Source organism: Eumetopias jubatus, unplaced genomic scaffold (genome assembly GCF_037043125.1).
Source record: "Eumetopias jubatus isolate StellerSeaLion01/CBP00866 unplaced genomic scaffold, mEumJub1_p1.0 scaffold_2, whole genome shotgun sequence".
NCBI lineage: Eukaryota > Metazoa > Chordata > Mammalia > Carnivora > Otariidae > Eumetopias > Eumetopias jubatus.
In genome coordinates this window covers 45995909-46007936 of record NW_028274808.1, presented here as the reverse complement: position 1 = coordinate 46007936, position 12028 = coordinate 45995909, and the positions used below count along the sequence as shown (strand labels likewise).

The following is a 12028-nucleotide window of genomic DNA, read 5'->3' as shown; positions in this document are numbered from 1 at the left end:
CAGATAAACTTCCAGTTATTAAATGAATGAGTTCTGGGGATCTAATATATAGCTTGGTAGTGACAGTAAAAATACTGTCTTAATTACTTTAAGATTGGTGAGAATAATTTTTAAATGTTCTCACCACAAAAAAGCAACAGCAACTATGTGATGCAATGGAGGTGTTAGCTAACATGGCAGAAATCATTTTGCAAGTAAGTATATCAAATCAACACACTGGACCCCTTAAATTCACACAATGTTATATGCCAATTATATCGCAATAACGCTGGGAAAAAACCTGCACAGTGACAGGTTTTCTCATGGGGCAACTTCTTGCTGAGAAACCTGAAGGAACTGTTTAAGTAGTTTGGAAAACAATAAAAGCATTGAGGAATGCAATTATCATCAAAAGAAGTCAGAATCTAACTAGATTAAAACCCTCCCCTTGATGATTCCCTCAACTTCCCTCTTCCGTTCTTTCTTTATTTGACCCACCTGACTAAACTTCAATCCTGGTTAAAACAATTCCTCCCTATGACTCTCATGCACCATGCCCCAGAACAAAGGAGAGAGCACACTATGCTGACTGGTTTCACTTGGAAGCCATGACTACTAACCTCAAGTGGTCTTTACCAGTCTCAGCAAACCTGCTGCATTTCCAAAATCCATTTACTCCCAGAGGCTTCTGCACATTTTTTCCATGCTCACTCTTCTCTTTTAGAAATTGTGACACTTTCTATTAAAACCTCACTTTGAGCAGATGCCCCTGCTTCCAAACTCACTCAGAGTATAGAAGCAACCAGAAGAGAATATCCACAAGCTCCCACCACTGTCTGCCTACTGGCTTACTTCAAACAACATATACCTCCCCTTCTTTACTATATGAATGAATGCTGTATGCCTAAGGCCAACTTCTCCACTCATGCACTAGATTTCCGACCTCTTCCCAGGTCAAGGAGATTATTCTGGCAATTCTTCCATCGTCCTTGCAATTCTATGCTTAGCCTTCCACAGAATCATTCCCATCAGCATAAAAAGGATGACCCATCATGGTTGGGGGACAATTTTTATGACCCCTCTCCCTTTCACTTATTTCCATTTCTCTGCTTCCATTTATAGCAAAACTTCTGAAGAGAATTTTCTGTATCTGTTGTCTCTAATTCTACTTCCTATTCTCACTGGACTCACTCTAATCATGCTTGTACTCTTACACTCTACAGAAACTTGCATCATGCATCAGGTGACTAATAACTTCTACTTTGTTAAATCCAATGGCCAATCCTCAGTCCTCAGAAGCATCTAACATCATTGATCATTTCTTCCTTTGATAGATTTTTGTTTCAAGTAGCTTCCAGAACAACAATATCCCCTGATTTTTCTCAAAGCTCATTGTCTACTCTTTATTGGTCTCTGTCATTTTCTCCTGCACTTTGATTTCTCCTCAAAGAAGAACTTCAAGGACCTGTTCTCAGTCTTTTTTCTACTTATCTATGCCCACTCCTTTGGTTCTCTTATACCAGGATTGGTAAGCTTATTCTGTAAAGGTCCACAGAAAATGCTTCAGACTTTGAGGCTGCGTGGTCTCTGTGGTAACTACTCACCACCAGTGGCACTCTTGGGTGTAGCTATGTTTCATTAAAACTACTTTTAAAAAGGCAGCAGGCCAAATCTGTCCCACAAGCTACAGTTTGCTGATCCATGTCATATGCCATCTGTATGTGTTAAAGACATGGATTTATATCTCTACCCAGACCTAACCCCTGAACTCCAAGCAATCTTGTATATCTAGCATTTTCACCTGGAAATCTTTTTTTTTTTTTTGCATCCATGAATCTTCTCTTTAATCTTTAATGATCCAAAAGTTCACAATGATATAATCTGACACATGTTACTAGGTGCTGGACATGTGGAGGGCATTGTCAATATGGACATGTCTACCCCTCATCTCAGGGAAATTTCCTAGTATTATTTCTCTGATTTTTGAAATGTAAAGTCTCTAATTTTTCATTTCTTAAATATAAAAATATATAGATGTATAAATGAAACATGTACACATTTGAAAAAATTATAGTCATAGAACACTTTTAATAAAAATTAGCAATCCACTGCCATTGCCACCCCCACTAAGAACAATAATATTTTTGTTGAGATATAATTGACATATAACATTATATTAGTTTTAGGTATACAACATAATGATGTGCACCTGGAAATCTTTATACAAAAAGATACCTCAAAGCAAATGTGTTCCAAATGGAAATCCTCATCTTTCCTCTGAGTCACTATCCCCCACCATGTTACCCATCCTTAAAGTTGCTCAGGTTCAAATCCTTGATGTCACTTGACTCTCTTCCTTTTCTTATACTTATCTCTCACCTACCTCATCTACCCTGTGTACTCTATCCAGAGATCAGCTATTCTCATTAGATCCAATACCACTGCTTTTTCTCAAGCCACCATCATTTCTTGCCCTGAGTTAGGGAATAATTCCCCTACCTTCTGCCAATTGCTTTCCTTCAGTTTATTTCCAATATAATGGCCAAGATAACGTTTTAAGAATACACATCTGAACATGTTACACCTCAGCTCAGGCTCTCCAATGTCTTCCTTGCTTGTGAAGAATAACAAAGTCCTTACACAGGCCTACCAGGAGCTGCAGATTCCGACCACTGCTACCTGTCAGATGTCATTTGCTCCCACCCTTGCCCCGGCTTACTGCATGCCATCCACAATGGCCTTCCCACTGTTCCTCAAATATGACAATCTAGGTTCTGTCCTCAGAACCTCACTCTGCCTTGCACAACCTCCCCTAGAGTCAGACTCTTATCTCCGTTCCTTTCCTTAACTCAAATGTCAACTTGGACACTTTGGACTTGAGCTTTCTTATTTAACACAGCACCCAAGATGAACCTATCTCTTTATTTTTAAGCTGCTTTATTTTTTTAGGCCACTTATAATCACCATCCTATATTCTCTTTATTTGGTGTGTTTATGTTCATCTTGAACAAGAATGTAAACTCCTTGAAGGGATATTTGTCAGTTTTGTTCCTCACTTTATTTCTGTCACCTAGAAAAGTTCCTGTCACAAAGATGTTCAATAAATATGGCCAGTTCTTGGGGTTCTTTAAGAGGAGTCAGAATGATCTTTGTGGTGAGAAGATGAGATAGGGATGATATTGGTCATTAAATCCACCTTCATTTTCTCTCTATCCTTAGAGGACTTGCAGGCTACCACAAAGTGACTCACTCATGTAAGTAGGCAGACTAACTGTATGTTCAACTAACAAGACACTAACAATTAGATTTAAATAGAAGGGATACAGAAATCATTTTTAAAAGATTTTGTTAATTAGATGACAAAATCATCTAATTTTTCCAATTGAAATGGATTTTGAAATCAACATCGTTCCAATTGAAATGGACTTTGAAATCCAACCAATCCAAGTTCAAATCTTATCTCTACCATTTCCTGACTGTGATTTTAGGCAAGTTACTTTGCTTCCCAGAATTTAATTCTTTAGCTATAAATTAGGTCTAGGAATATCACAGAGCTGTTTTGAAGATTCAATGAAATGATGTATTGAAAGATAGTACTGTGCCAGAGTTTGGCTGATTTTGTTTGTTTTCCCATGTTCTCCCATAGATGGGCTTTCTGTTGGGATTTGCTGGTCAGTGCTATCTCCCCAGGCTTTAGAAAAACAAAACAAAACAACCAATTCAAACAAAACCATTTCTTATACCTTCATCAGCCTGAGAGTTGTGTGGCAAGTAGGTAAGAAACATCTCTATCATGTAATATTAATATTCAATTAAGTAGCAAAATTTCAAGAACCAATCAGCAGTATTAATCTTAGGAGTATTGTCTCTCTTTCCTTGCTTCATGAGCATTCATAGATACACCCAATGACACTGCCTCACAAATTGTTAAAATTGCACTTGAAGTATACCATACCATGTTGACATAATTGGCCATTTCAAACACCCTCTTTCTTATTTCCTCTGGATCTTGATTGTACTTTTTAAACTGGAAAAAAAAACAAAACAAAACACACAAACAAAAACCAACCATGACAAAATATGGGTACTGACAGAAATGAATATAATTGGAAGGTAAAAAAAATAAAAAGGTAACTTCAGTTTATTTTGCTTATCAGTGGTTATAATTAATAATCAGTTATAAAAGTTAACAGTTAAAAGATAGAAGCAAAATGCTCCCTTATTTCTTTAGCTAAATTGAAGTACTTTTGGAGTAGAGATGATGTTTTACCCCTAAAGTAGTAGCTCAGTGTAAAGTTCTAAGGAATTACTCCAAATATATTCTCATTTAAATGCCATGGTTTCACAAGTTGTGCAGAACTGGTGCAAGGAGTAGCTTATTCATATATATGAATGATAAATGATAAATGAATGTAGTATAATGAGAGGTCAAGCTTTAGGGCCTGAAGAAATTAACTTATCATATTATCATAGTGCAAAGCTTTCCCTTTTGAGATCACACATGTGAACCTTAGTTTTCCAATATTTGAAAATGCATTCTTGTAAATAATATAAACAATGAATATTACCAAAAAATGCTTTTTTCAGAAAATTCCATTCATCAGTCTTGTACATTTACCACTCTCTGATGAGGATAAATTCTAACTTACCAGTGATTTAACTGCTTAATGAAAGAAAAAGGACAAAGGAATTTAATTGGAAACTAAGTTTGGATACAATAATAGAGGATAAAATGCAAAAAATTCACTTTATGCATATCATATCAGGTGCACATTCCTGAGAAGGAAAAATCATATCAGTCTAATTATATGTCAAATTTCCTAGGATCAGAACAATTCATAAAAAGGAATAGCTCAGATTCATGATTTTTCAAAACTGATCCATATGTTTTATATTTCCCAAAATAAATTCATGTAGAAGGGGATTTTAAAAGACACATTTATTTGTTATAATTACCTCACCATTATCCAGCACCAAATAATATTCTATGTATTTCTTATGTTCCAGACCCTTCTGGTGTTTGGATTTCTGTAATAAATATAAAAAAGAAAATTACTGAAACAACATCATTCTCCTCAAGAGTCATTCTTTTATTTGAAATGTGTAATTTTAGAAAAGATTGGTTGATATCTGGCAATAAGGGAAAACAACATTACCATTTTAACTCTAACCAAGCAAAATTATCTATAGATGAGGTTCAGAATATCAGAGCTAGAAGGGACATGAGTGAAATTCTAGTCTGACTCCATTTTGACAGAATTTAAATGATTGCACATGTGCTGGAACTAAAACCAAAGTTTTCACATTTTTTGAACAATGGGCTTTCTCCACTATCCTGCCCTGAAATGGAGAAACTCTGACTTCATCATCCTCCTAGTGTTTTCTTGTTGTTGTTGTTGCTGGAGGTGGTGGTGGTGGCTATAAGTAGCCTTTTATCCTTCTGTCAGTGAGCACCCCCTTCCTTAGCAACAGTGCAAAGCCCAGAGCCCCCATGGCACCTATCTCTCTTCACCATGGCTCTCTTTTCCTCAGGCAGAGGTGGATCTCTTTCCCACATTCCAAGCTTCCTTTTATTCCACCAAACCAAACCAAACAACAACAAAAGACACATTTCATAGTGCTTTGTTCCATTGAAAAGTAGCAGATACATTATTCATACTAAATAATAAACTATCAAAGTTTATTATATTTCTGGAAGTACTTGTATTTTTTTAACATTTTATTTATTTATTTGAGAGAAAGAGAAAGGGAGCACGAGTGGTGGTGGGGGCAGTCAGAAAGAGAGGGAGAGAGAGAATCTCAAGCAGACTCCATGCTGAGCATGGAGCCCAACTCAGGGCTTGAACACATGAACCTGAGATCATAACCTCAGCCAAAACTAAGAGTCCGATGCTTAACAGAGTGAGCCACCCAGGGGCCCCAGAGGTGGTTGTCCTTTTTTTTTTCTTATTATGTAATGTATGATTAGTCACTATACATTACATCATTAGATTTTGATGTAGTGTTCCATGATTCATTGTTTGCGTATAACACCCAGTGCTCCATTCAGTACATGCCCTCTTTAATACCCATCACCAGGCTAACCCATTCACCCAAACCCCTCCCCTCTAGAACCCTCAGTTTATTTCTCAAGGTCCCTAGTATCTCATGGTTCATCTACCTCTCTGATTTCCCCCGCTTCATTTTTCCCTTCCTGCTATTTTCTTCTTCTTTTTTTTTTTTTAGCACATAATGTATTATTTGTTTCAGAGGTACAGGTCTGTGATTCATCAGTCTTACACAATTCACAGCGCTCACCATAGCACATACCCTCCCCAGTGTCTATCACCCAGCCACCCCATCCCTCCCACCCCCCACCACTCCAGAAACACTCACTTTGTATCCTGAGATTAAGAATTCCTCATATCAGTGAGGTCATATGACACATGTCTTTCTCTGATTGACTAATTTTGCTCAGCATAATACCCTTCAGTTCCATCCAAGTCGTTGCAAATGGCAAGATTTCATTCCTTTTCATGGCTGCATAATATTCCATTGTATATAAATACGACTTCTTCTTTATCCATTCATCTGTCCATGGACATCTTGGCTCTTTCCACAGTTTGGCTATTGTGGACATTGGGGTGCACGTACCCCTTCAGATTCCTACATTTGTTATCTTTGGGGTAAATACCCAGTAGTGCAAAGGCTAGGTCGTATGGTAGATCTATTTTCAAATTTTTGAGGAACCTCCATACTGTTTTACAGAGTGGCTGCACCAGCTTCCATTCCCACCAACAGTGTAGGAGGGTTCCCCTTTCTCCACATCTCAGCCAACATCTGTCATTTCCTGACTTGTTAATTTTAGCCATTCTGACTGACATGAGGTGGCATCACATTGAGGTTTTGATTTGGATTTCCCTGATGCCAAGCGATGTTGAGCACTTTTTCATGAGTCTGTTGACCATAGGGATGTCTTTTTTGGAAAAATGTCTGTTCATGTCTTCTGCCCATTTCTTGATTGGATCATTTGCTCCTTGGGTGTTGAGTTTGATAAATTCTTTATAGATTTTGGATACTAGCCCTTTATCTGATATGTCATTTGCAAATATCTTCTCCCATTCTGTCGGTTGTCTTTTGGTTTTGTGGACTGTTTCTTTTGCTGTGCAAAAGCTTCTTATCTTGATGAAGTCCCAATAGTTCATTTTTGCCCTTGCTTCCCTTGCCTTTGGCGATGTTTCTAGGAAGAAGTTGCTGCGGCTGAGGTCGAAGAGGTTGCTGCCTGTGTTCTCCTCTAGGATTTTGATGGAGTCCTGTCTCACATTTAGGTCTTTCAACCATTTGGAGTCTATTTTTGTGTGTAGTGTAAGGAAATGGTCCAGTTTCATTCTTCTGCAGGTGGCTGTCCAATTTTCCCAACACCATTTGTTGAAGAGACTGTCTTTTTGCCATTGGACATTCTTCCCTACTTTTTCAAAATGAGTTGACCATAGAGTTGAGGGTCCATTTCTGGGCTCCCCATTCTGTTCCATTGATCTATGTGTCTGTTTTTGTGCCAGTACCATACTGTCTTGATGATGACAGCTTTGTAATAGAGCTGGAAGTCTGGAATTGTGATGTCACCAGGTTTACTTTTCTTTTTCAACATTCCTCTGGCTATTCGGGGTCTTTTCTCATTCCATACAAATTTTAGGATTATTTGTTCCATTTCTTTGAAAAAGGTGGATGGTATTTTGATAAGGATTGCTTTGAATGTGTAGATTGCTCTAGGTAGCATTGACATCTTCACAATATTTCTTCTTCCAATCCATGAGCATGGAATGCTTTTCCATTTCTTTGTGTCTTCCTCCATTTCTTTCATGAGTATTTTATAGTTTTCTGAGTACAGATCTTTTGCCTCTTTCGTTAGATTTATTCCTAGGTATCTTATGGTTTTGGGTGCAATTGTAAATGGGATCGACTCCTTCATTTCTCTTTCTTCTGTCTTGTTGTTGGTGTATAGGAATGCCATTGATTTCTGTGCATTGATTTTATATCTTGCCTCTTGACTGAATTCGTCTATGAGTTCTAGCAGTTTTGGGGTGGAGTCTTTTGGGTTTTCCACATAAAGTATCATATCATCTGCAAAGAGGAGAGTTTGACTTCTTCTTTGCTGATTTGGATGCCTTTGATTTCTTTTTGTTGTCTGATTGCTGTGGCTAGGACTTCTAATACTATGTTTAATAGCAGTGGTGATAGTGGACATCCTTTATGTGTTCCTGACCTTAAGGGGAAAGCTCTCAGTTTTTCCCCTTTGAGAATGATATTCGCTGTGGGCTTTTCATAGATGGCTTTTATGATATTGAGGTATGTACCCTCTATGCCTATACTCTGAAGAGTTTTGATCAAGAAAGGATGCTGTACTGGGTCAAATGCTTTTTCTGCATCTATGGAGAGGATCATATGTTTCTTGTTCTTTCTTTTATTAATGTATTGCATCACATTGATTGATTTGCAGATGTTGAACCAAACTTGCAACCCAGGGATAACTCCCACTTGGTCATGGTGAAGAATCCTTTTAATGTACTGTTGGATCCTACTGGCTAGTATTTTGGTGAGAATATGTGCATCCATGTTCATCAAGGATATTGGTCAGCAATTTTCCTTTTGAATGGGGCCTTGTCTGGTTTTGGGATCAAGGTAATGGTGGCCTCATAAAACGAGTTTGGAAGTTTTCCTTCCATTTCTATTTTTTAGAACAGTTTCAGAAGAATAGGTATTAATTCTTCTTTAAATGTTTGGTAGAATTCCCCTGGGAAGGCATTGGTCCCTGGGCTTTTGTTAGTTGGGAGATTTTGATTACTGCTTCAATTTCTTTAGTGGTTCTAAGTCTGTTCAGGTTTTCCATTTCATCCTGGTCCAGTTTTGGTAGTTTATACATCTCAAGTAATGCATCCATTTCTTCCAGATTATCTAATTTGCTGGCATATAGTTGCTCATAATATGTTCTTATAATTGTTTATGTTTCTTTGGTGTTGGTTGTGATCTCTCCTCTTTCATTCATGATTTTATTTATTCGGGTCCTTTCTCTTTTCTTTTTGATATGTCTGGCCAGGGGTTTATCAATCTTACTAATTCTTTCAAAGAACAAGCTCCTAGTTTTATTGATCTGTTCCTCTGTTCTTTTGGTTTCTATTTCATTGATTTCTGCTCTGGTCTTTATTATTTCTCTTCTCCTGCTGGTTTTAGGCTTTATTTGCTGTTCTTTCTCCAGCTCCTTTAGGTGTAGGGTTAGGTTGTGTATTTGAGACGTTTCTTGTTTCTTGAGAAAGGCTTGTATTGCTATATACTTTCGTCTTAGGGACTGCCTTTGCTGTCCTAAAGATTTTGAACAGTTGTGTATTCATTTTCATTTGTTTCCATGAATTTTTTTAATTCTTCTTTAATTTCCTGGTTGACCCATTCATTCTTTAGTAAGATGCTCTTTAGCCTCCATGTATTTGAGTTCTTTCTGACTTTCCTCTTGTGATTGAGTTCTATTATCAAAGCATTGTCGTCTGAAAATATGCAGGGAATAATCCCAATCTTTTGGTACCAGTTGAGACCTGATTTGTGACCTAGGATGTGATCTATTCAGGAGAATGTTCCATGGACACTCAAGAAGAATGTGTATCCTGTTACTTTGGGATGGAATGTTCTGAATAGATCTGTGAAGTCCATTTGGTCCAGTGTGTCATTTAAAGTCTTTATTTCCTTGTTAATCTTTTGCTTAGATGATCTGTCCATTTCGGTCAGGGGGGTGTTAAAGTCCCCTCCTATTATTGTATTGTTGTCAATGTGTTTCTTTGGTTTTGTTATTAATTGGCTTATATAATTGGCTGCTCCCATGTTAGGGGCATAGATATTTACAGTTGTTAGATCTTCTTGTTGGATAGACCCTTTAAGTAGGATATAGTGTCCTTCCTCATCTATTATAGTCTTTGGTTTAAAATCTAAGTTGTCTGATATAAGGATTGCCACTCCAGCTTTCTTTTGGTTTCCATTAGCATGAAAAATGGTTTTCCACCCCCTCACTTTCAATCTGGGGTGTCTTTGGGTCTAAAATGAGACTCTTGCAGACAGCATATTGATGGGTCTTGTTTTTTAATCCAATCTGATAGCCTGTGTCTTTTGATTGGGGCATTTAGCCCATTTACATTCAGGGTAACTATTGAAAGATATGAATTTAGTGCCACTGTTTTGCTTGTAAGGTGACTGTTACTGTCTATTGTCTGTGTTCCTTTCTGGTCTATGTTACCTTTAGGCTCTCTCTTTGCTTAGAGGACCCCTTTCAATATTTCTTGTAGGGCCGGTTTCGTGTTTGCAAATTCCTTTAGTTTTTGTTTGTCCCAGAAGTTTTTATCTCTCCTTCTATTTTCAATGACAGCCTAGCTGGATATAGTATTCTTGGCTGCATATTTTTCCCATTTAGTGCTCTGAATATATCATGCCAGTCCTTTTGGCCTGCCACGTCTCTGTGGATAGGTCTGCTGCCAATGTAATCTTTCTACCATTGTAGGTTACAGATCTCTTGTCTCGAACTGCTTTCAGGATTTTCTCTTTGTCTCTGAGACTCTTGAGTTTTACTATTAGATGTCAAGGTGTTCACATATTTTTATTGATTTTGAGGGGTTTCTCTGTGCCTCGTGGAATTTGATGCCTGTTTCCTCCCCCAAATTAGGGAAGTTCTCTGCTATAATTTGCTCCAATATACCTTCTGCCCCTCTCTCTCTTTCTTCTTCTTCTGGGATCCCAATTATTTTAATATTTTTTTGTCTTATGGTATCACTTATCTTCGAATTCTGCCTTCATGATCCAGTAGTTGTTTATCTCTGGATCTTTATCTCAGTTTATCTGAGCTCTTTTTCTCAGCTTCTTTATTTTCCATCATTTGGTCTTCTATATCACTGATTCTCTCTTCTGCCTCATTTATCCTAGCAGTTAGAGCCTCAATTTTTGATTACACCTCATTAATAGCCTTTTTGATTTCCACTTGGTTAGATTTTAGTTATTTTATTTCCCCAGAAAGGGTATCTCTAATATCTTCCATGGTTTTTTCAAGCCCAGCTAGTATCTTTAAGTCATCATTCTGAACTCTAGTTCCAACATCTTACTAATGTCTCTATTGATTAGATCCCTAGTAGTCGGTACTGCCTCTTGTTCTTTTTCTGACGTGATTTTTTCTGTCCTGTCTTTTTTCCAGAGGAGAATAGATCAATGAGAGAACAAAATGCTAACAGTTTAACAATGACCCCAGAAAAATGTACACTAAACAAATCAGAAGAGACCTGAAACCGGGGGGAAAGAAAGGGAAAGAAAGAAGAAAGAAAAAAGAAAAAAGAAAAAGAAAAAGAAAAGATAAAAAAAAGAATATGATCAAATATGATTAGGCTGGTGAATCGATCAGTGCCACACACTGGATTTTGGGCGTATATTGGTCTGTTCGAAGAAAGTGCCTCCCAAAATTTTAAAGAAAGAAAAACTTATACATGTAGAAAAATAAGGGTAAATATGATGAAAGGATAGAATATGACTGTAAAGATGAAAATTATAAAAGATTTTATAATAGGAATTGATAGTATAAGAATTTTGTTGAAAACAGAAAGAAGCGGATTTAAAAAAAAGGGGGAGAGAATGTGATAAGGCAGGAGACTAGAGATTGAGGGTATATTTAGTTGTGTTAGAAGAAACTGTATCCCAAAATTTTAAAGAGAGAACAACGTATATATATATATATATATATATATATATATATATATATATATATATACCAAAGATATGTTTAACTACTATGAAGGGATAGAATATGACTTTAAAAATGAAAAATAAAAAACATTTTTAAAAAAGGGATTAATAAGATGTTGGTTGAAAAAGGGAAAAAGAAAAATTCAAATAAAAAAAGAAAGAAAAAGAAAGTTAAAAAAATAGTTAACTTTGAAAGACTAAAGAATCATGGGGAAAAAGCCATGAATTCTATGTGCAGTATTCCCCTAGCACTGGAGTTCTGCCGTTCTCATTGATGGGTAAACTTGGTCTTGGCTGCCTGTTCTTG

General features: G+C 36.9%; 1 protein-coding gene across 1 annotated transcript in view; it reads right to left on the bottom strand.

The window, feature by feature from the left end:
* ADAM28 (ADAM metallopeptidase domain 28) overlaps window positions 1-12028 on the bottom strand; it is a 123196-nt gene that overhangs the window by 85587 nt on the left and 25581 nt on the right. Inside the window, exons 7-8 of the mRNA XM_088021319.1 lie at window positions 4936-5007; window positions 3935-4006 (exon numbers count right to left, since the gene is read on the bottom strand). Of these exons, the coding sequence (XP_087877445.1) occupies window positions 3935-4006; window positions 4936-5007 (144 nt within the window). The remainder of the gene's footprint in view (window positions 1-3934; window positions 4007-4935; window positions 5008-12028) is intronic.